Here is a 24,233-nt window from a genome sequence, read left to right on the forward strand (position 1 = left end):
TCTCTTAGAAAAGTTCCCTCATGTCCCATTCTTGGGGGAATTGCTGATAACAGTATACTATCCTAGCGGAAGGAAAACAATAATCGACCTTTGCATAAACCCCTTAATAAGGCAAGCTTTTAGAACTCGAACTTAATACCAAGGCCTTTAACCCTGAAGAATTTCCAGCACCATTGGCTCTTCGAGTGATCGTCTCCATATTTTTGTACAAGCTTTCTTTGACAATATTCTTCATGAATTTCTTCCCTTCATCAACACCCCTTTTATTTACAGGCGATCCAATCGACAATCTTCCCACCTGTGGCCCTGAATGAGGCCCCATTCTCTTTTGCCTCTCATCCTTGAACCACTGCAATAGCTTCAGAGCTCTTTTCTGAGCCAAAGGGCTCCCTAACAAAGCTACTTCAAGAAGGACAGGTACTATTCCTGCCCTGGCCATTTTCTGTCTTTGCACGGAGCTCTGATGGGCTAAAATCATCAAAACGTATGCCGATAACTCTTGACATTTTGGTTTCTCCTCCCATGCCAGAATTTCAATCAAATTTTCTGGCACCATCGGACTGCTTTCCAATGCCTTCCTCCCGGTCGAAGTCACCACCAAATTTCCTAATGTTGCAAGGGATTTTTCTGACGCTTCACCTACTGAAGACAGCCTCAGCAGAGTATTAACCACCCCACTTGCTACTAAATTGCCAGCATTGTCTAGTACTGAGGACAGATTGTACAAGGTCCCCAAGCATGATATTTTTGTCTCGATACTTGAACATGAATCAAGAATGGAGACTACAAAAGGAATAATTCTTGCTGAAGAGACAGGGAATTGAATGCTTGATAGGGATGACAAAGACGAGAGCAAATGTGCAAAATCTTGAAATGCTGATTCATCTAATAGGTCTATTTTTTTGGGCAGTTTTGATAAGATTCCTGACTCCACCATGAGCAACTTGTTCCTGAAAATCAGAACAGACAAAGTTGATGAATTAAATACTGCAACAACCTCCGATTTCTGTCCAGTGTAACTTTCAAAACCTTTAAGAAATAAAATAGCTTGATTTTGGAGGATTGTTCAAGGCGTCATCACTTTGAAAAACTGCTTGCAAAACAAATAGGAAAATGGGGCTGGGGAATGGGGTCACAACAAAACTACATATTTGTGGGGTCTTTCTATAGTGTGGAGTTGGGGTCCAAATTCAACAACCAGAAGAAAAAATATCAATTGGTATGTGGCAGTCTAGAAGTCAATGAGGTTAGGATTCTTCAATGCACATCTGAGCCTTGGAAATCAGGTCAATAAAAGCAGAGTTATTATATTCCCTACACAGATAGGATTATATCTAAGTTCTCTGGGGAAGGAATTATTTGCATTTCCAACTTTTTTTCTACTAGTGCGCACTGTGGAATTTGTTGTGCAGTAGCCAGTGGGAAGCAATCAGCATCTTGCAGCTTCATAATTCATTGCTTAAGTTAAAATCGATTACCTACTAACAAGAAGTGGTTATAAATCAGCTTCTTCTTCTTTTGTGATGGGTAATTAGTTCTCCTGCGGGCATTGTCATAGGAAAGTTGGCCAAGAAATTGGAAGTCATGACTGCATAACTCAAGAGTCACCAATGAATCACATGAATACTAACTCTTACTTGACTTAAAAAGCAGAAATAGATAGATATTGAGTAACTGAAAATAGAGGGATTTTGTGAGGAGGATTTTTATGGTCAACATGAGAAGGCTTGGACTTGGACTACTTGGGAATTGTGAAATGATCATTATTGGAAAGAGTTCTGTTTTTCTTTCGTTTCTTTAGGATGAGAATTTGGAGAAGAATATAGCAAGTTGCAAGATAGTGGACACCGGACACACAAACTAACAAATGAATTCGTTTTTTGGCAGAAGACTGATCTAATGGCCACCCAAGACTTCTCTATGATTCTAGCCATTTCAGCCAAAACCACCCTCAAGTTTCCACGAGCAATCTGTATGGTCAAAATTGGGCACTGGGCTCCATGTTGGTTCGACACCTTTTATATTGAGGCAGTTCCTCCTCCAATGATCTCTTGCCACAATATGTCCACTAGCTTATCTGATTTCAATTTTGGCTGCACAATGTTTTTTTTTTATTATTTTTTTCTTATATCCATCAAATTCCCAACACCCTTCTTACCCCAAATTGTCAAACACAAGATACGATCTCTAATACGAGATTATTTAAAATAATTAATATAACACTTTTTTTACATTGTGACATTTGAGAGATAAAAAATATATTAAAAAATTTGTTTACGATACAAGTAAATAATTTTTGTACAAATAATTCCTATTCAAACACACTCTGTATTATAGAATCTATGTTCACTAACTTTAACACCTAACTTGTCACAATCACTTTGAAAACCAATGGGACAATTGAATTAAGAACCAAATGAAAAAATTGAAGTGACAGAAAAGAGGGCAGGTTTATGTGGTTGGCATGAGTCCATTCCTAATACAAGTAATTAGTATATTTTGTTTGTTTTAGTGATTCCCTGCCTTAAGCTGAAAGATCACGGGCAAGTACTATACCAACTAAAACCTATTTTCCATCTTGATGAAATTTCCATATTGCATCTATCCATATCTCGAAAAATAGTTAAAGCATCACTAGTTAATACTCAATGTGGTTGAAAATCAACCATAATACAAAATGCGTTTACTCGTATGACTTTGGACTTAGTGGTGCAAAAGGAATAGTATGTTTGTAAAAGATTTGTGCACGGTGGGGGCCAACATTTTGATTTGCAATCAAATTCTTGCGCAATACCTTTGACTAAATTTGGGAGAAATTTTGGCTCGAACTCTGTTTTGGTCCGTGATTTTAATGGAACCAAAAAAAAAAAAAAAAACTGCAAAGTACCAATAGAAAACCAAAAAAAAATATGGCCTAGATCGAGATGGCTATATTGCTGAAACTTAGACAGCAGGCATATCTAGTTCATTCCTGCAGCTGTATATTGTTTTTTCCGTTTAAGTACAAAAGGAGTAAGTTATGCAGTTTAGTTAATATAGCTTTCAAGGTTTCGGTTTTTTTTGTCTTTCACTATATCTAAAACACCACAAATGGCATAAAACAGATTATGCAGATTAAAATGCCCCTTAACGAGCCACGCCTAACACAACCCAAAAAAAAAAGGGCAGAATACCAAAAATGAAATTAGATTTTCTTATCAAAATTCGAGAAACTAAAACCATAATTAAAACACAAATGGCAATATCAGAATTTTTGACTGATTATTCAACTTACGTGAAAGAGCCATTTGCTAGCTCAATTAAGGCTTGAACTGCTAATCTCTGCCTCTCCACCACCTCTGATTCGATCATAGCAACCAAAGGCTGTATAATTCCAAGCTCACCCATTGATTTCCTTGTCTTCAAATCTTCTTTTGCTATTCTCTTAATCTCCTTAGCTGCCAACTCTTTTTCTTCCCACCTCCCAAAATGAAGTCCCTTTACAGACCTTTGCAAAACCACCCAACCATCTTGGTCATTCTCTTTCTCCATCCCTTCTTTCTTACTCGCGCTACTTAAATCCCTCAATTTTTCTGAGTGATCCGGTGCTTTATACTGTTTCTTGGCAGTTCTGAGGAGGAGGAATCGTCTGATTTTGGTGAAGAAACGTATCTTTGTGTAGGTAAAGAACCAACTAGTTGTTGAAGATTGATCAGACATGTTTGGTTTTTGTGAAGGAGACGTATGATATATGAGTTAGAAAGAATCGCAGTGGGATTGAGTGAAACTTATGTGGGGCTTATCAACCTTGTTTTGAATAAGGTATTGATGTCTGACTTTGGAGGCTAAAAAAGAATGGAATCAAGACAAAGAAGAAGAGGACTTTGCAGGTGAAAACAAAGAGAGCAGACTAGAGTTGAGAGCACATGCAGACTCACAAAACTGTCCCTTAAATGCATGGTGAAAGGTTTTTTTTAATTAAAATCGAGAATTTTAGAGGTCCATTGATTGTATCGAAAATAAAAGACTAGTTTCTTGGAATTGGGGCAGATATAGTTGAGTTAATTACATTTAGGTACAGTTATTATATATTGTCCATAATTTGATGCCCGCTCACACAAACAATTATATTCGTACATTTGAGTTAGTGTGCAGGTCTAAAATTTATAAGTACAATAAAAGTATATAAAAATACACCATATTGTATAATAAATAATACAACAAGCAGATAATTGTACCAAAATTTTCAACCGCCCCTATCCTTGGTCTTAGTTTCTTGATATCCCAAAATTGCCCTAGTGTTTTTGTTGATTTTTCCATTTGGTTTCTCCAATGTGTGTGTATGTTTATCCTTCTTTATTTGTTCCTTTTTTTTTTCTCTGGACCCATCTGACGTCAATAACCTAACCCTTATTGCCTACAGGTAATCTTTTACAAGTTTCTTTTGACGCAAATACCTAAATATCAGTTATGACAACTAACAAATACATATTTTTCAAGACATGAGACGAATTTTCACCATCTAGATCATTAATTTACCTATTAAACTATCACCCATTTTAATGTAAGGTTCCAACGTCACAATTCCACCTTTGTCTAAAATGCGAATAATAGAGTAGGGATAAAGTGTGACAGTAGTGTTTCCTTTATACTATCAAATACGATAACATGTTATTACTATCGCTGATTCAATCTTAGAACAGTATCAGGAAATTCTTAGGGGAATTAGTGAATATCATGGCATGGCACAATTAGTTAAAGCTTGTGTGGATATGAAGCATGCTTATGTGAAAATTTTCCTAGGGGAATTAGTGAGGGATGACCTAAAATACTCTATGGAAGTTAGATGCCAAGTTTTCAACTCTCAAATGAAGGCTAATGAATAAATGGTTGTTAATTCAGTTATTTGGAGGGGAACCTAACTTTTGGGACCATGGTATACAGATGTAGACGGAAGCTAAGGATAGGATAAATACCTAACTGTTCATTTTGGCAATTAATTTAAGTAATAGTACATTTTAATGCAGTATTTGTGGACTATTCCTGAATTGTCTCCCTAAGTTGAAGGGCACCCCACCATGGTTGTTCCTCAATCACAAACCAAGATTTGTGAATCTTGAATCTTAGTTGTTGATCAGATAGGTCTATCTATTGCTTTGATGAACATTGATTGCAAGATGGAATCTGCAGGGTGCATCTTGTTCTATGTTCCTAGAAATTCGGTGTATAATTTCAAGTAATTAGTGCCGGTAGCCGACCTTCCACATTGCTGGATTCAGACAAGTGTGAAATCTTGGGATTGTACTTTAATGTGTTGGGAGAGACTTATGTTGTGAAATTCAGGCTTGATATAATAGCTCGATTGAAGTATAGATTTTCCCTGTGCATTGTTTATGGTAGTTCTCAAAGGTACCCTGGTAAATCTCTCGAAGCCTAGTTGCATTAATGGGAAGAATTATACTCAAGGGTTATTTAGACTTTACCTACGAATGCTTCTAGGGTTTACTTTGTGCCATGTTTTGCTTCGCATACTCTAAAACCTTGAGAGTGTTGGTTTGTAAAGAAAAGTGAGAGAAAATGATGATAAATTGGTCATTTTTTTCCTTTGTGTTTGTTTGTTTAGCTAGACAGTTGAAAATTGTTCTAGCACTTTTTCTCATTTTCTAGTATTCGTGTTTTGCAATATTTACAAGATTTTGAATAAAAAGTTATTAGTTAGACCATAAATTTTTCAACAAAGTTTTCTTGTCAAATAACACAAACAAGAAAGTGCAATTTTTTCTTTCTTTTGCTTCACTTTCTTTCACACTACTTTCTTACATAACCTCCCTTCTCTATAGAAGTCCACATGACGTGCTGTAAAGAGTATTTGCCCCTCATTCGTAATAGAAGTTTACTTTTATCCTTTTTCCTTCTCAATTTCTCCTTTCATTCCTCTCCTCCTAGTAATTGACAAATGAAAGAAACCTAAAAGTTGTCAAATACCCGGGTAGAAAAAACTCATTCTGAACTGAATTACTGTGTCGTTCCACAGTTTCACCGAGTCTGTTTGGTTATCAAGATTTGCAAAAAAAAAATTATCAAATTTTGTTCTGCTTACATGATAAATACATACTTTTTTCAAGTAATCTCCCATCCAAATGGACCACTATCTTCCAAACAAACTCTCAATAAGATCATCCTTTTTTTTTTTTTTTGCAGCATCTAAAGATACCATCCTTAGTCCTTGGACAAGAAAACGTTCCGGCTGCATGACTAATGAGTAATTCGAACTAGGAAAAGCATTCAAATCGAGAGAAACATTGCAAAAGTAGAAAAATACATGTTCTCTCTACCATCTGTACATGAAATAGTTGATACATTTAAAGCTCATTAATTAACTACTGAATCAATTTGTCTCACATATGTAGAGTATAGATTTTAGAACAGACAAAAGGAGCAGAAACCGGAAAAAAAAAAACTTGCATCGTATTACAATGACGCAGCAGAAACATGACCATACGTGTTCGAACATGAAATATATATAAAGGAGAATGGAACAAATTTGCTCCTGATTCAAGTGGCAAACCATTTATGTCAAGTACTTTGATGTTCCCTTGTTTTTATTTGTTCTACGAACTCTGTAATTTGAATAGCACAAATAAAAAAAATGTAATGAGAACTGGGGGATGACCTATTAGCTAGTAGTAATTCCGTTGTTAAGGGTTCCGAAACCTTTTCTAGTTTGATTCTAATTTCTTAACGGTTTTTTAATCAATATAATGGTTAAGTAGTTTGAAGGTCTGTGAAAATTAGCGCAAAAATCACTTAGGTTAGGGTTCAGAATAACCTCTTTTATTAAAGTGACATATCTTTGGTAAGGGTTATTTGCCTTTCTCAAAGAAAACAACCAGCTAGGGGTACAAAACATAAAACTGTTTGCTACAAACTTTTGAAGGTAAAACTTTGGGCTTCTTTAAATGAATTCCCTAAAGCATTATTAAGCAAAGTCTTATTCTAATTCTTACATTTGAAAAGGAGCAATTATGCCTCTTGACATTTCTCTAGTTTTTTCAAACATGTTAACTGACCATATACGCTCATGCTTCTCTTCTTTTCCTGCTTCAAACACGTTTGTTGAATATGCTTCTTTGCAGCTAGAAAAAGTTATGCAATCTAAGCATTAAAGCGGAAAAAGAAATCACTTGCTATATTGCTAAAATTCAGAACAGCATTACATAGCTATTTTCAGCACTATCCAACAAATTCCATTCTTGTTCCTAGGAAACAACCTCGGAAAGTCGATAACAGAGAAGTTAACCTCATCCTTAGCATTTAATTGACCAGCCATGCCTATCACAGGACATCAAAGAGCACCATATATGATGCACTACTCGATCACTAAGAATGACTCTATTCCAATTTGTTGATAATTTTCAGTGGAACTGCAATTTGATGGCCTTTCCTATATCTAATGGCTGGTAATTTCCATCTTGGATTTCCACTCAATCATGCCTTTCTTTCCATTTTCAGCCGTCGGGTCTAATTCTTCCACATGTAGAAATTAGAATAGTTGCCTGCTGGCGTGCCTCATCTACCATATGGTTTGTGGTTGATGATAACACATGTGGTACTTGGTGCTTTTTCGAGGTGTACTTCCACAAATAGAAGATTGGCCTAATGGGATATCAGAACAGCCAATTATTAAGGAGTCTTGATCCAAACCCACCTGATCATTGATAATTTTCATTTGTGTTTTATTGTCAGAGGTAAATCAAATTAATTTAGTAACGTACAATTATCTATTACTATTCATGGTCTATTGTTATCAAAATACGCGATTGTTGGAGGCTATATTGTTTCATAATCCTATTCTCGGATTCTAACTTTTTTTTGCCCTTTATGGTTTTGTGGTCGTTGGGTAGGGAGTTGAGAGAGGGAAAGCCATAAAATAAAGGGACAGTTGAGATCACTAAGAGATAAAAAGGAAAATAAAAAAAAAAATAAGATGAAGAATAATGAAATTGCTGTTTTATTTATATTGAGGAATTACTTCAACCAACTTGTTCATCCATTTTTTATAAGATATCAATTAGGTAAAAAAAAAAAAACAATTCAGGACAAGATTATTTTTGTATTGTATTGCAGTACACATATACGTAAATATAAACGTACACATATATAAGTTGTGAAGAACTAATAATTAAATAGTTTATAAAGTTTTATATCATTCCTTTCTTTTCCCTTTTGAGGGACTGCAATATCAATCTTCAAGTAGTTTCCCTGTAGGGGGGAAATGCTGCTGTACTGTACAAATTTCCAGCGTGGCCAGATAACCCTACAGATCTTTCCATTGGCAGTTCATTTGGTCTCACATCTAAAGTTATGTCACCAAAATTTTGACACGTAGTGCTAAACCTGAGGAGCAGTTTTTTTTTGGCAATCGCGTGGAACAATTGATGGCCTAAATTGGACCAAAGGGTCAATATTTGGATTTGCAAATGTTAAAACGAAAATAAAATTTTTCTTTTAACAATTAAAAATTTAAAATGAACGACTCAAATCGAATCAGACCACCTGATGTCGCTCAATCTGAGCTACAAAATGGCAATCACAGGTGCCCTTGATCCTTAAAGCTACCTATGGTATGGTCTGAAAAACGCAATGCTAGCGTATGAAAAAGGAACTCAAATTGGACCCTCCACTAGACACTCTAGGCGAAGTTGACATGTTTGGATTAGAGGCTTACGCTTTAACCTCCACAACTAACCTTAGCATTACCAACATGGAGCGTATAATTTTAATTGGATGGAAGGAGCCACTTTTGCAATTGAAAATGATGTTTTATGAATTTTTCCTATTTGTTGTTAGTGTATACAATTATTTCTTAAATTTCAATCATTGAAATTCTTTAACTATTGTAGTGGCTAGAAAATTCCTTGTTTACTAGAATTTTGAGTGCGTTGATATCGTTATGGTTGGTGGAGAGATAGGGTACATGGACTGCGTTTTATCGTACAAGGGAAAATGTTAGTACTTGGTTATGCTATTAGTGCAATCAACTTATGTATTAAATCTCATAAACCCCAAAAAAAAAAAAAAAAGAACCGTAAATTACTTTGTTCGAAGAAATAAGTTTAGAACTATCGTGCAAGAACAAAGATTTCATCTTCTAAATACTATGTTAGTGAGCTTGAAATTCTGCATTTAATCTTTGAGGAAAGGGGAAAAAACCTTATTGGAAGACATAAGTTTAAAACTATCATGCAAGAACGAATATACTATCTTCTACATACCGTGTTAATGAACTTGAAAAAAAAAAAAGAGAAATAAAGAAAGTGCTAATGCACTGGAAATTACTCGTGTAGCTCCATACTTTTTAATAATTCTCAGTTGAAGAGAAACTTCGAATGTTACAAAGGGAAGAGAAATTGGGAGAGTTTGAAAGTTGGAATAGAGACATGACAATCATGAAAAGCCCTTCAGATTAGACATCCACAAAACTGGCACAGAGAAGAGGAAAGTGTGAAAGATGTCTTCTCAGTTTTCATGCAAATGGATTAGTTGTAGTAGATGATCAACCAGAGTTCGTGTTTGACCTGGACTTTGAAAATCAAAGGCTAGCCCTCCCAAGTTAATGCTATATGACCCAACTGAGAGTTTCTAATATGGGTACTTGCGTTCTCAAAGCCACAGTGGGTATGTTTAGATAGCAAATTATCTCAAAAAATATTTTACTTGTATTATAAATACATTTCTCAACCTACCTTTTTATATTTTCAATCATCTTTTTATCTCGCATACATCACATCATAAAAAGTGATACAGTAATTATTCTAAATAATATTTTAAATAATACTCTATCTAAACAAACCCAATGGCTCGTCTCATACCTCCATGCATGGCGAGTGGCAACCATCTAGGGGTTGATCCCTTTTCCCCCACAAGAGTGCCTTAGGATATATTTTTTTAAGTGTAAGCAGGAAGTCTAAATTCGGGAGTTCGGGACCTCTCATTTATATTCTTTTCTCTCGTACCATCCAATTCATCAAATGCTTTAGGACTTTAAATTTTAAAGCTGTGAAATTTCTATACATTTCAGAATGAAAAATCTAGTAAAAAGAAAGAATAAAGAAAGAAAGAAAGGAGTGCGATTAGGGCCATGATGTATAGAAATGGCTCAATTTCGTTTATTTGTTATGAGGAACACTTTTAAATTTTAATGATTCTTATTGAAATCCGAAAAGTATTATTTGGTGTACTCAAATAAAACAAATACGAGGTGTGAATAACCCATAATTCCTCTCTCTTCATAAATCAAATATTTGAGGGTGCATTTGCAGAATTTATTTTCTTGGAAATTCCTGATAACCGAACTATTTTAGTAAATCAGGATTTGTATAAAAGCTCTAAAAACAATATGAGAGAAGGATGATGACTCATAGCCATAGGTCAAAGGTATCAAATTCAGATCTCATACCCAAGTAGTGAGAGTTCATGTCAGTAGGTTCGGAGCCCCTTGTTTCTTGCAAAGGAGACTAGCAATATAACCCAGCATAGACGAAGAACAAGCCAGAGGCCCGACGCCCAAAAAGACATGCACTAGCCGGGAATCGAACCCGGGTCTGTACCGTGGCAGGGTACTATTCTACCACTAGACCACTGGTGCTTCATGTGGGTTAGTATCATTATTGTAGATCGGAGCTCCTTGTTTCTTGCAAAAGAGAGTAGAAATATAACCCAGCAGAGACAAAGAAGAAGAATAAGCCAGAGGCCCTAAGCCCAAAAAGACATGCACCAGCCGGGAATCGAACCCGGGTCTGTACCGTGGCAGGGTACTATTCTACCACTAGACCACTGGTGCTTCATGTGGGTAAGTATCAGTAATGTAGGTTCGCAGCCCCTTGTTTCTTGCAAAAGAGAGTAGAAATATAACCCAGCAGAGGCAAAGAAGAAGAATAAGCCAGAGGCCCTAAACCCAAAAAGACATGCACCAGCCGGGAATCGAACCCGGGTCTGTACCGTGGCAGGGTACTATTCTACCACTAGACCACTGGTGCGTCATGTTTGTAAGTGTCTTTCATAAAATGGACAATGTAATAAATTTGTTTCATACTACAATGAATCTCCTATTTTGAAGAAACTTTGATGAAATTAGTTGGTGGCTAAATATAAGTATCTAATATGCAATATTTCTTGAAACTTAGACACGGCTATGATTTTCCTTTAGTTTATTTCTTAATAAAATATTTTATTACAGAGAGTACTTGTAGCCTGTATTATGAATTTGGTTGCAAAACCACAGATTGTTTAGCATTTTACTATTTTTTTTAGTTAAAATTTCACACTTCTTTCGGTGGAACAAATTGATTTTTCTTTTCAGTGCACAGGCAGTTGAACAAGGAAGTGCTGCGCATTAGCATGGAGAAGAAAATGGAGAAAAGAACAGAAGCAAATTGGTTCAAGCAATCCTCTTGTGCAGGAAAGATATGTTTCTTTCTTTCATCCATATTCTCAAATGGAGAAGTTAATCATGATTGTTAATTATCAGTCTTCAGAGGCAAATTAATGATAAAATAAATTCAGGGTTTGATGGAAAGCTAAATACAGGAGGTTTAGTGCAAACCATTATAGTAAACTTCCATTAGCAATTGGTATTTACATCATACACTTAGCAGCAAAAGCAACTCTTCTTCATCCTGTCCTCTTTTACATTTATCTCAAATTATTTCCTTCCGTTTCTTTTCTCTTCCAATTGAGCTGGATCTCACACACTAAGGTGCTGGTGTTGTATATAACAGACCAGCATTATACTACTGATAGACATACATCTTAAGGCTAAAAAAGGTCCTCAAGGTATACTTGTATGTATAGAGCATCAGGCCAACATATGCTAGCATGAGCTTAACAGTAATAGTAATAATATCACAGCAGCATTATAACTTTCACGATGATGAGCATGAAGACACAAAGTAAGAAACCCTTTGCCTCTTGTTCGAGTACATTGTTTGCGGCAAACAGTCTGTCGATTCAGCAAACTTATCCAAGATAGAACTCAAAGCCTGGTGGACAGAGTTCACGAGCTGTTTGCGATCCTCTGCACTGCCAATGTCCCCTCTTCTGCTGCTGGTGAAGAATAATACATTCATCAGGCGGCCTCCCAAGGTCGAGATTTCTGACCTCATCAAAGTCAGAGGAAGAGATCCAATTGCCTTCTTCAAATCAGACAGGAGGCCAGGCCTATAATCGCAGCACAGAGATGCCTTGAAATTAAAAGTTCCTTCTACTGATATCTCATCAAGCTGCTCAACTCTAACTTCATCCGAGTCCAGTGGAATGCAGAAACTTTGACTAATTTGTGTTGTTGTTTTCTGCAGTTGCTTCACTTGGCTAATAACTTCGGCCAGTAGCGTTGCCTTGTCCATCTGCAAACCAACTATTTAAGTCAGACCTTAGCTAGAAATACTTTTGTATACAAAACAACTACACTTGATGGGACAAATTAGCAGGAACACTAAGAAATGGAATACAAGCACTGCCAATCACAAACTAACAAGGACCGGATCATTCTTAAATTTAGTGCTTCTATTCGATTGGTATATATCCAGAAGGAATATTCTTGCAATCTCAGCAGCCAAAATCGAGCGCACAAGAGATTTGCTTATTGAGTTCTGGTGTGTTTTCTGAAAAAGCTTAATCTTTCTCATGTATTAACTCTACCAAAATCCTCAATCCTTATCAATTCAAGGGTACCCAAATCCAACAATATAGACATTGAAAACATTACTAGCTTCATTCACACAAGACTACAAGTGAAGGGTCCAGATCCTTAAGAATAGAAAGAACCTTCATTGATATGATTCTCTTATTTTATTTTTTTTTTCTAGAGGGTACTTTTGTCCTCGATAGGTGGGGGAATTAGAGATCTAGCTCAGTATCTTGTGGTTATAGCGACCCTGGCAATAGTACAAAAAATATTGGGTTGCTGTGTTCAGCCAATTCTACGGTGTATTTTTAGTTTATGGTTTTCTTTCAGAATTAAGCCAAGAAATAGTGAAAATATCCTGTTTACATATGTGATTTCACCACATGTTTCAAAATTACAAAAGTCAACTTGTCTTATTAAACAAATACAGAGCATTAAATAAGATTAGCAAGCAGGTAAAAGCTGATTAGTTGGCTTATTTGATGAGCTAATATCTACCGTCTTTCACCTAGTCTAAGCTGTACAAATGGACAAAATTTGGAAGCAGTAAACAAGAGCAAGGTAATAGCTCCATACTTCTCTGGACATGATTGAATGAAACAAGTAATTAATAAGTTAGGCGGCTTTATCAAGTCAAAATTTTCAGCTATGAAAGACAATGTGAAAGCTGCTTGTACATGACAATAGGTTTGAAGCCGTGAAGATGACAATGTTCAGTAATTATTGCCATAATACATTTAACTATCCTTTTATGAAGTCAAAGTAGATGCATGCAAGCCATACAAAAATAAATTAGTCAAGAAACTATGTCACACCAGCTGATATCACCCTAGCAACCAATCAGATACTTGTTTATACTCAGCTGCCTAACTTAAAGTTTGATATTAAAAAACGCTATATATTTTTCAGTTAGGCACAACAATATTTAGAGAACTTCTACAGCTTATAAAAGCTGTACATAAGAACTTATCTTCCTGCTAAGGAAAGGCCCTTCCCAGACAGCCCTTGGTAGTTCAAGGCGCTAACAATTTCACAATTCGTTTTCTAAAAAAGATCTGAGAAAAGGAGATAAATTTTGGCCACAACCTTGCATAATCTCAAACATCGCTGTCTAACATTTATAAATTCTGGTTAAAGACTGTTATCATCATAATTATTTTTTCTAACTGAGAAGCATGATTAACCGACTAGTTTCATCAAAGTCAACTTTCTCTGCTCTGTATTTGCGGATGTTGTAACAGTTACCAAAACATTACAGGTATGACTGTACTTGCCTATACATTATGGCAGAGAATAAACACCAAATGAAGATGGTATTCAAACTGGATAGGTCATGCTATGATGGATTGGAATTGGGCCATAATGGAAGCACATACACACATAGAAGTCAGATTTTCCAAACTAAGATTTACGAGAGTCTGCAAATTAACTTCAGATATGATGCCATCAGTTCATGATCTTAACAAACTGATGATAACAATCAAGAACCAGAATCAACTACCAATATCATCGATCTGTGAATATTAAGCAGAGTAAAGATGAACTAAAAAGATCTGACAATAGAATCTTAAACTTCTGATGGTAATATTAACGGAATGCAGACATCATCCAAGCTGCTTATTTCAAAACCAAACGAAAATATCATAAATTAAAGACCAATTGGAACCATTATTCAAAAGTATATTGCGAAAGAACTGGTGCTAACCTTTTCATTAGGAGGGACAAGGCCACGAAGCGTTGCCAGATGAGCGTTAATCCTCTCTCTTCTCCGCCTTTCTGCCTCACTGTGGCTTTTCAAAGCTGCGATAGTTTTAGCTTCCGATGTCTCACCTTTCTTCCCTACTCTCTCACAGGACTTCACTAACTCCCCTCTCTCACCATCCAACACCAAGGATTGTGATCCCGACATAGACTTACTTCCCAAATTCCCACCAATCCCACCTATATCTCCTGGAAACTGATCAAACTGCCTTGCACAATCTTCACCAATAGTACTTCTTTTAACTGGAGCTTCAGAATACAAGCTCATGCTCTAAAGTCTACTCCCAGCACAAGCACTAGATAGGCGTATATGCTAGTGAAATATATAATTTCTGCCTCAAAAAACCAGAACTTTGAGCTATTTGGTTCAAGAAACGCACAAGAAACTACACAAACCAGTGTGTGTGCTAATATATGATTTCAACAGCAAGGCCTTATTTTGATCAAATTCCAAGATTCAGTTTTTGGAATTCCAACAAAATGAACAAATATCAATCTTTTCTTCTACAACAAGAAGAATTGTATATCACTAGCATCGACTTCTCATCTATTCACCAACCCTTTTGGATTTCACCTCCTAACAACACAAAGTTACAACAATTGTGTGTTCTTGTGTGTGTTTTTGGGTGATTGACGTACTAAAACTAATATCTAAGGATCAAGGCCAGGAGGGCGAGTGGGAGGAGCAAACCAGAGAGAAAGCACTCGGGAGAAGCTGCGGCAGCTGGTAGTTGAGCCTGAACCTGAGTCCAATGTTAAAATCATAACTTCCATCTAGGAGAAAGAAGAAGACAAATTTGTGGGGGGCTGAGTTTTGGGGTAAAATAGATAATATATCAGCAGCAAGGAAACATCCACATTTTCTTCTTTATGATCTTGAATTGGAGCATTTCGATGAACTTTTTTGTTTGAATGTTTATGACCCAGTTGAGAGAATCGATGAAAATACAAAGAAAAGAATCCAAAACCAACAAACTCAACCCAGAATTTTCTACCCAAAGTAGAGTATACCACGTGTATATGAAGAGACAAATCCAACGGATTTGTAGTCTACTTCGTAGAAGTAGTTAGTTTGTGGAGAGTTGGGAAAAGGGTAATTTATAGATGGGGAAGGTCAGAGCGGTTGTTTTATTTTCATAAATTATTGTGTTACGAATTCAGGCTGGGCAAAAAGTTAATGTAGGTGAATAAAATATTTTTTTACGTATATTTAATATACTAATATAATATAATGTACAAAAAAATATATAATACGTATAATAATCGAACAAAAAAGGCACAAGAAAATTGTATTGTCTCCACTCCCTTAAACCCAACTCGATTAGTCGAGATATTAATTAAAGAGTACAAGATCATTAGTTTAACTTTCAAATTTTCATCCCTCTTTTTCTTAAAAGGCTTTAGAGTTGCCTTTTTATCCAAAAATAGAAAAATGAATTCTTGACAAAAGATTATTTTTTTTTCAATTTTGACTTGTCAAATATTTGTTTAGGTGATAGGTTCTAAGTCTGTGCATATATACGAGGGTAAAAGAAAAGGAAGAAGGTTTTCAAATTGGAATACAAGTTATGTTTCATGTATTTATGCTGCATATGTAAAATATTGCCACACGATTAAGGTGATGATTGGTTAAAAGAAAAAGAAAAAGAAAAAAAGAGGTAAAAGATGTGAGAAAATAAACAAACTCTTTTTTTTTAAGTGAAAAGTTTTGAATCGAGAATTTTTTATTTATAATTCTTTTCACTTTACCGCGCAATCTAGTCCTCCTACCCAAAAATAAACAAACTTGCTCGTTAGGCATGTGAGCCACGGTGGGCTTTAAAAGTTAAAACTCCTTCAATAGCTTTCAAGAATTGAAAAATAGATTATTGTCTTCATTAAGCAACTTATATTCACATACATTATTAAAACATGAGTAAATTTTATATACATCGACGGTGTATATATTATTACGATTGGATATACGATACATATGTAAAATTTGATGTTCAAATTCAAATTCGAATTATATGTCATGCATTTAATGAAAGTATATACACTATTAGTATATAGAAGATTAATGGTGATGGTTATAATTCTATTAAAATGATGAGATAATTTTAGAAATTTCTCCTGAAATTTCTAACAAATTTATTGAGCACTCTTGAAGCTTCAAAATGTACACTAACCTCCCTTGTCCCTTTAAATTATAATACTAGATTTGACATTATAATGAAATCCCTAATTTGGTATTCTTACATCAAGAATGAGTCTTAGAATTTTTTTCTTCTTTTTTCCTTCTTACTATCATTACCAAATGTCGAACTAGTTACCATTCTTGACAAAGTTAATTTAAATGGCATCCAATGCTTTGTTGGATATACTCCAAAATTTCAAATTATAACCCCTTTTTAATTTAATGAGCCTTCTAGTAATGATGTTAGGCTATGAGACTAGGTGGTGAGAAGAAGAGTTAAATTTGGGGACGGAACCAACGGTACGACCAATTTCTAAGTACGGATGGCATTATATAAATAGTTTTTCATCCCTGAGGTCATGGCGAGACACATAGCTGAGACTCGTTATTTTGCTGTTATGTTTGTATATTTTTTCTTTGTTAGATATAGTAGTTATGTGTGTGAGTATGTGTTTTTTCCTAATTACACAGATAAACATGACCTTGAAATCAGGTTATCTAACATCCTTAATATAGCATTAATCAGTGAGTAATGCCTAAAATTAGGTAGAACTAAGAGGCATGATTATCTAACATTCTTGATATAGCATTAATCAATAAGTAATGCCTAAAATTAGGTAGAATTAAAAGGCATATGGCTATTCATGTAATGTGTAGACTTGCTTATTAGTCACGTTATTTCTCTAAGATAAGCAATTTGACAATTTCCATTTTTTTTTTACAATTTCTATTTGCTAGTACTTCACATTTAATAATCTGATAGATGAAAGAAATAAAGAAAGACAATTATAAAATGGGTTTGTCATTTTCTTTTGTTTGCTAGACTTGAATTAGCATTCAAACATATTTAAAAATATTTTCAAACCAACGTAAAATTGAATTAATCTTTTTTGTATATTCAGTGGCTTTTTTGTTTTACATTAATAGTTCTAGATTCATGACACATAATTTTTATTCAACTCTAGCCCACCATGACCTCGGTTTATATATACTACCATTTCTCCTAATCAAGATTTCATATTGGATCCTATTCTTTTTGTTGCAATTTAGATGATTGTTTGATCGATAGATTACAAGTGTTCAAGAATGGAGGGAGCAATAATGGTTTCTTTGGACAGGACATCATCTATTGAAAATGAGCCACGGACTCTCAATATTGAGCAACTTTAACTTGTAAGAGTGAATATACATATTTTCTTATTTTTCTTTCTTTCTTCCCTTTTTTTGGCTGTCTATCTCTTTGTTTTTTTTTTTTTCTGTGGAGATTTTGATGATTTTGGTTTTGATAATTTGTATAGGAGGCAACACTTTATGTGGTGAGTACGAAGAGCATGGAAGAAATTCTTTGAATTTTCACTAAGACAATGGCTTAGATACACACAATATCTAACAATTTCTTGAGTTTAAAAATTTTCTTTTCTACTTTCTAGGTTCTTTGGATTTATAATTCTTACTTATTTGATGATTCTTTCTGTTACTTGGTTGATGATTTTTTTTCGGTAATCTGTATCATAAGCTGCAAAATTATAGGTTATTTTGTGTTCTTAAATCATGTGCTAAAATAGGTGAGTTTCTCTTTTTCTCTTTTTTTTAAATAAAAGTGGTATTCAAAATCAAGAGATTGTTGGAATCTTTAAGTGATGAATTCCAAATCAACTTGTGTTTAAGGATAGGTTAGAATAAAATGCTAAGAAATAACCGGTGGAACTATTCTACAAATGGGATAATAAACTCGTGTTTAAGGTTAGAAAATACATATTTAGTAAATCATTTTTTCATGCTCAAAAGAAAAAAGTTGAGCCTACTGTAAAAGTTCAAAAACTATAATCCATTTCTTAAATTGCATTTTTTTTAATGATGAAAGTTTATCCTTTTGCAAAAAAAAAAAAAATGTTTACATGGGGATCCTTTTATATTTTTTTATTTTTTTGCAAAACTGAAGGACTCTCTTACCATTTTAACTCAAAAAACAATCAGGCAATAGCTTGCAGTAGAGTGCAAGGTTCCCTTGAACTCTGGCCCCGTTTGGAACTTGAGTTTTTTGGAAGTTTGTCTAAAATTTTACTATAGTATACTGTAGAAATTTTTGGAAAAAATTTTTAAGATGAAAAACTTTTTTTTTTCTTTCCTTTCTTCTTCTTCCTTCCCCCTCCCCCCTTACCTCTACCTTCCTAGCAGCCATGGTCCTACTATTTTTTTTCTTTTCTTTCTTTTTCTCTTTCTTTTTCTTTTTCTTTCTTTCCTTTTTCTTTTCTTTCCTCTCTTATTCTTCTTCTTCTTCCTTCCCCTTCCCTCTTCCCTCCCCCGCCACCTCTGCCTCGTTGAAGAACCAGCAGCCATGGTCCCAAATTTTTTTTTTCTTTTTTTCTTCCCCTCTTCTCCCTCTCTGCTCCCCTCTCCCCCTCTCCCTCCCGAAGCCAGAGAATTAGCAGCCATGGCATGCACAAAATTTTTTTTTTTGCTTTTTCTCCCCCTCTCTCCTTCCCTTCCCCTCCTCCTTTGCTCAATCTGGTTAGGTAACCAGATCGCAGATGCGGTCTGGTACTGCGATTGGCTGCGATCTGGTCGCGCGACCAGATCGTAGCTAGGGGAAGGGGGTAGGTGGCCAGGGAGGGAGAGAGGGAAGGGAAGGAAAGTGGGAAGGGGAGAGAGAGAGGGGGAAAGGAAGGCCGGGCTGGAAGCGGCGGCGGAGGTGGTGACCGGCGATGAAGGTGTGGTGGATCGGGGTGGGGGAGAAAGAAGAAGAAAAGAGGAAGTTTTTTGTGTATTAGATATTTTGAAGTGTGTAGATTAAAAAATTTGATAAGTTTTTTTGGGTTCCTGTAGTTAAAGTTGTTAAAAAACTAGTAACAAACAAACTTGTAAAAAAACTTGGGTTCCAAATAGGGCCTCTATTCGTGTGGCTGCGATCAGTGGTGGGATAGGCAAAAGACCAAAAGACCACCAAAAATCAGCCCAAAGATCAAAATACCCCTCAATTGCAAACTTGTTTCTATCCAAGAACAAAACATGGAGAATAGTGAATTTCCAGCAAAATCGCTCCCACCCAACACCAAAAGACCACAACACCCTTGAGGTTCACAAAAATCACAGCATAACCGGACCATCGACACTGTTCACAAGCGATTCCCTCTTTATATATGTAGATATATATATATATATATATATATATATATATATATATATATAGACACACATACACATACTATGTAGATAGGAAGAGTCATCTTTTGGTGTCATCCATTTGTTAAAAATATATTAACTTTCTTTAAACAACAAAATAGGAAAACAAATATGTCTTCGTAATAATCACACATATCGGTGTGCCAAAGTCACTAATGATGGATTAATTAGCTACGCAATCAGGTAATTTAAAAAGTTTTCAACTCTAATATGGGCATTAAAGAATTATTCGACATTGATTTTCAACTTATCAACCACTTCAACTACCATGACGCCATGACCCCGATTTTGTTTAGGCGCAAATTTTTGATACAAGGATTGTGATTTTTTATGAGATTGACATGAAGGGAAATTAAGAAGACGAGTGATATATTTATTTCTTTTTTCTTTTATGACCTCGTGGTGGCCCAAACTACATTTTCATCCCTCTGACTTTGATCATTTTTTCAATCGTGCCCTCGCAATTCTTGTTTTTGTCCCCGGCATTAACGACTAGTATCATGCATATGCTTGAGAAAGTAATCCCTTAGAACCTGCAAATCAATTATTGAAGAACCAATTACCAAACAAGTCTTGGAGATATCAAATTGAGATGAAACTAAATAGCAAAGGACCAAGATGCAATGCAACTTCCCTATTGTATTTTATTAGACACCGTTGCAAAGCTCTGATTTTGGTTGTTGGAGGAAGCTGATTTTGGAAAGAGCAGAAGAGGATTAACCTCTTGAAACTTTGAAGGATCCGTAGGTTGTAATAAGAGTCCAAAATTTGTTTTGTCTCAAGTTACAAATTCAATCTTTTGCAGAGGAAGGAATAGATTACAAGAAAAAAAAAGGAATAAAAATTACAGAATACTACAACAAATAGCTATAAGAGTTGAACCCTAATATAGTATCTTGATGTTGGCCGAGTTTACCACCTGTAATTATTGTTATGTTTGTGCAAGAACCATTTTTCTCGACCTTGATTTAGTACAATAATTTGTCTGCTCAATAAAAAAGTAGCTTGTATATATGATTATTACTTTGTATTTTATTTAGAGTAAATTTTATGTACACTATTAGTGTATACACTATTGCAATTGATTGGATAGATGACACGTGTATACTAACAGTGTATATAAGATTAATTCTTTTATTTATACATTCCTTGTTCTTCTGCTCTTTGATTGAGCTTAAAGGTCAAACATTAATTGAGGTACTAATTAATCATTTGAGTAAGAGGAATCAATTACGCACCTCGTGAATCATGATCTTTTCTGGTTTATACCTTTGATTTTGTACTTTTTTTTCAAAAAATTTTCTAATTGCATTATTCTTTAAAAATCCAGAATCTTAAACAATGCCGTACCAACTGCTATAACAAATAAACAAAATGTTATCAACCTAGTCAAGTGTGGACCTTTTGCATATGATTATTCTACTACTTTACATTAAAATGAAGGCAAAAATTTGGATAGACCTGATCTCAAAAATGATTATTCTATTACTTTACGTTAAAAATGAAGGCTATAACAACATATTTGGTGAACTTTTCTAATGGGACCTTATTTTAGAGATGGAATATCATTAATCAGATTTCACCACTGACTTGGTAAATGCAAATTTTGGAGGTGTATTGCAGCATGAATAAACATTTCTGCTTTTGGTGTAGGTGTTAGAAAAATGTTGGTAAATACTTCTTTTCTACTTTAAAAGCGAAAATGTTGATAAATAATTCTTTTTCCCTTTGATCAAATTTCAAAGATTTTCTGTGAAAAAAACGAGTAGACTTATATAAAGAGCATTATAGCTCCATTACATCATAAACAACTGAATACCTCAGCTTTGAAAACATAAATGAGTAAAATACTACATAAGTAAATATTAATCTCCTTGGAAAGGCACGGTGTCAAAAACCCTCCATGCATCTTTTGTTTTCTTTTTCTTTTCTTATTTCTTTTAAAGCAATTTGAACCAACACTTCTAGTGAATGATCTGAGGAAAAGGATAAAGAAGCAAACTAAAACAAGTTATAAGTTCTACAAACTAAGCACATAATTATCCAATGATATTACTTGTGTAGGCATTTGCATATATTCCGGATCCATGCTAGTACTTACCAAGAAAAATGCCACATAGAAATTAAAAAGAATCCATAAAACATCTTGAAACTTTCATCAGGGAAATTACTAAAACAAATCAAATGTTTGGTGTTCTAAGCTCACAGAAATGATAATTTTTATTTATTTATTTATTGTTTTAATGTAAGCAGAAGATCCTGAATCCGGAAACTCTCACTTACATTCCCTCCTCTTCTACCACTCAACTCATTCCTCGCCCAACTTATAACAATTTCATCAAAATTGCTAGAAACAGTGTGGTGTGCCTACATTTTTTTTGGCACACTTCAATTTGCTAGGTGGGTGCTGAGTGCCTTTCGGTATCTTGTTCTTCAACTTCTATGTGCAGTTGGCTAATTTTTGTTGGGAAAGATGCAAAGAGATTCTGTATCTCATCATTTTCTTCACCAATAATAACAGATAAAACCTAAATATTCTAGTCCATTGCAACTTCTTCAAAGTAACAGACGTATACAATAGAGGGTCATCATGTAGAATTGTTGGATTAAACTATGGTTGACTAACACATAGCTTTTAATTATTGATCGATACATCTTATGTGGCATATAACCATTTCCTCTGAAAATTTTGAGTATGAGGATACATATTCTATTCATTGAATTTTCTTTCATTCTTTTTTTACTTTTTTCTTTCTAAAATCATGTATTTCTTGTTTGGAATTCAATCTTCTAGTTATCTCTTGTTCGATTTACTTTTAGGGGTTTGGAAATCTGGTCAAACACTCTTTATTGTTTGTTATATCGTCATTTGATTGCGAAAGGCTTGCCTTGCAGGAGCAAACCGACAGCGGTTGTTATCACAACCTACAAGAGAAAACGCACAAAATTTTTTTAAATGCCATGTTTATTTGGCAAAAATTCAACAGAAACGTCACATCTGGAATCGCCCTGGTGGTGTTGTTGTATTTGTATAAATATATGTTCTTTTTGTGCGCCTAAATTTTGCAATTCTTTTACATTAAAAGCGTGATTTTTTTTTTTGTGTTTATCAAATATTATAAGAAGTACAATAACTGGACGTAGTCGCATAAAACTATTACCTCATCCTGTTACATCTATGGCATTGTAACAATATATATTTGCAAAGAAGAATGGTAACTCGAAGTTGACATTTTCTCATTGTTGATCTCACTCAATTAACCACCTTAAGGACAAATTTTCAACCATTCTATCTGGCTGTAGACATTTTGCAAGCCTATATCAGCAGAAGTATCTAAGTAACGAAGCACAATTTGTCTTCTTACATGACCATGGTTGCCAATTAAGCCAAAGAAAATTACACTCCCCAGCTGATTTAAAATAAGAAAATGAAAGTCAATCAAACTTATAGGTTCTTGTTATTGGTAGCAAGCTAGCTTGAATCTTTCTCAAAGAAAAAACCAAGAAAAGAAAAGCAGCTTTAATTGAAACATTACTTATTGACATGTCCATAAGATATTCTAATTGCCTTCTCTAGGGATCCCAAGGTCGGAAGGTCTACATCACTACCTCTACTTCTTTGCCCTTGCAATGACCAAGAAGCTAGCTGCTCGATGAAAACGTCCCAACTAATTGAGAAAATGTTATTTGTTCCTTGTCCTTTCGAATGAAGTTTTCAAGTCGATGAAGAAAGATACTTTGACCATACTCCAATTATCTAATGTTCTTTAGTTTAACTTTGATTAATCAGACTGGAATTGACAGAAAAATAGAAAATTTCATGAACCACTCAACAAAGTTTTTATGCTAAAACCATCCGCGTACAAGGTAGGTTCCTACAGTTGCATGATACATAAGATAAAGATAGGCATCAAGAAGTAAATCTTGATACATAAAAATTTTCTTTTTCTTTGAGCACCCGGTATTCCTACTTTCAGTGAGACTAATCCGGATTCGACTCGAGGCGTGCACGCTCAGTTCGATTCTTACTCGGAAGTGAAAACCTAACCCAAGATTTTCAATGTGCGAGTCAAAATTGTGACCTCCCATTTGCATTAACAATCCGTTTATCAGATGCATGAACTTTGACACAAATTGCAAGAGATAATTGCTTGATACAAAAAAAATGCGATGGGCCTTGGATGGAATTAGAGGCATTGACAATACGACTACTTTGTGGGGTTGGGCACCAAGAATTTATCGGCCCATAGAACAGTCTATGGGCCACCAAGTGGCCTAATTTTGCAGGATCTTGGGGCAAGCAGTAGTGTTTTTTTGTAGCATTGTTTGGATTCCTATGGATCTCTTCTTTGGATTGGACAGCAAATAGGCAACCCGAACCGACCCAGGATCCGGTAACCCGTTTCTTGAAATGAACGCGAAAACTAAGAATCGATATTGCAAGGAACT

General features: G+C 35.0%; 2 protein-coding genes and 3 non-coding genes across 5 annotated transcripts; all 5 read right to left on the bottom strand.

Annotated features, from left to right (window-relative positions):
* Positions 1-2: 2 nt before the first annotated feature.
* LOC113763326 (U-box domain-containing protein 7-like) lies at positions 3-3,860 on the bottom strand. The gene is made up of 2 exons (XM_027307096.1): positions 3,275-3,860; positions 3-950 (listed from the first exon to the last, which is right to left on the bottom strand). Exons 1-2 carry the CDS (start codon positions 3,697-3,699, stop codon positions 104-106), a joined length of 1,272 nt encoding a protein of 423 aa, XP_027162897.1. The 5' UTR covers positions 3,700-3,860; the 3' UTR covers positions 3-103.
* A 6,696-nt stretch (positions 3,861-10,556) lies between these two features.
* Positions 10,557-10,627, bottom strand: TRNAG-GCC. The gene has a single exon. It is a non-coding gene; the product is annotated as a tRNA-Gly (tRNA).
* Positions 10,628-10,751: 124 nt separating this feature from the next.
* TRNAG-GCC lies at positions 10,752-10,822 on the bottom strand. Its single transcript has one exon. It is a non-coding gene; the product is annotated as a tRNA-Gly (tRNA).
* Positions 10,823-10,947: 125 nt separating this feature from the next.
* On the bottom strand, positions 10,948-11,018 carry TRNAG-GCC. Its single transcript has one exon. It is a non-coding gene; the product is annotated as a tRNA-Gly (tRNA).
* Positions 11,019-11,582: 564 nt separating this feature from the next.
* On the bottom strand, positions 11,583-15,456 carry LOC113762595 (transcription factor bHLH30-like). Its single transcript, XM_027306110.1, has 2 exons — positions 14,370-15,456; positions 11,583-12,383 (listed from the first exon to the last, which is right to left on the bottom strand). The coding sequence occupies exons 1-2, from the start codon at positions 14,691-14,693 to the stop codon at positions 11,904-11,906; spliced, it is 804 nt and encodes a 267-aa protein (XP_027161911.1). The 5' UTR covers positions 14,694-15,456; the 3' UTR covers positions 11,583-11,903.
* Between the last annotated feature and the right edge of the window lie 8,777 nt (positions 15,457-24,233).

This window comes from Coffea eugenioides, chromosome 2 (assembly GCF_003713205.1).
Source record: "Coffea eugenioides isolate CCC68of chromosome 2, Ceug_1.0, whole genome shotgun sequence".
In the NCBI taxonomy this organism is placed as follows: Eukaryota; Viridiplantae; Streptophyta; class Magnoliopsida; order Gentianales; family Rubiaceae; genus Coffea; species Coffea eugenioides.

Coding starts and splice junctions, on each gene's coding strand:
- LOC113763326 (XM_027307096.1), bottom strand. CDS start 3,699: ATGTCTGATCAATCTTCAACAACTAGTTGGTTCTTTACCTACACAAAG. Junction 951..3,274: donor CTAGCAAATGGCTCTTTCAC/GTAAGTTGAATA, acceptor TCTGATTTTCAG/GAACAAGTTGCTCATGGTGG.
- LOC113762595 (XM_027306110.1), bottom strand. CDS start 14,693: ATGAGCTTGTATTCTGAAGCTCCAGTTAAAAGAAGTACTATTGGTGAA. Junction 12,384..14,369: donor TTGTCCCTCCTAATGAAAAG/GTTAGCACCAGT, acceptor GTTGGTTTGCAG/ATGGACAAGGCAACGCTACT.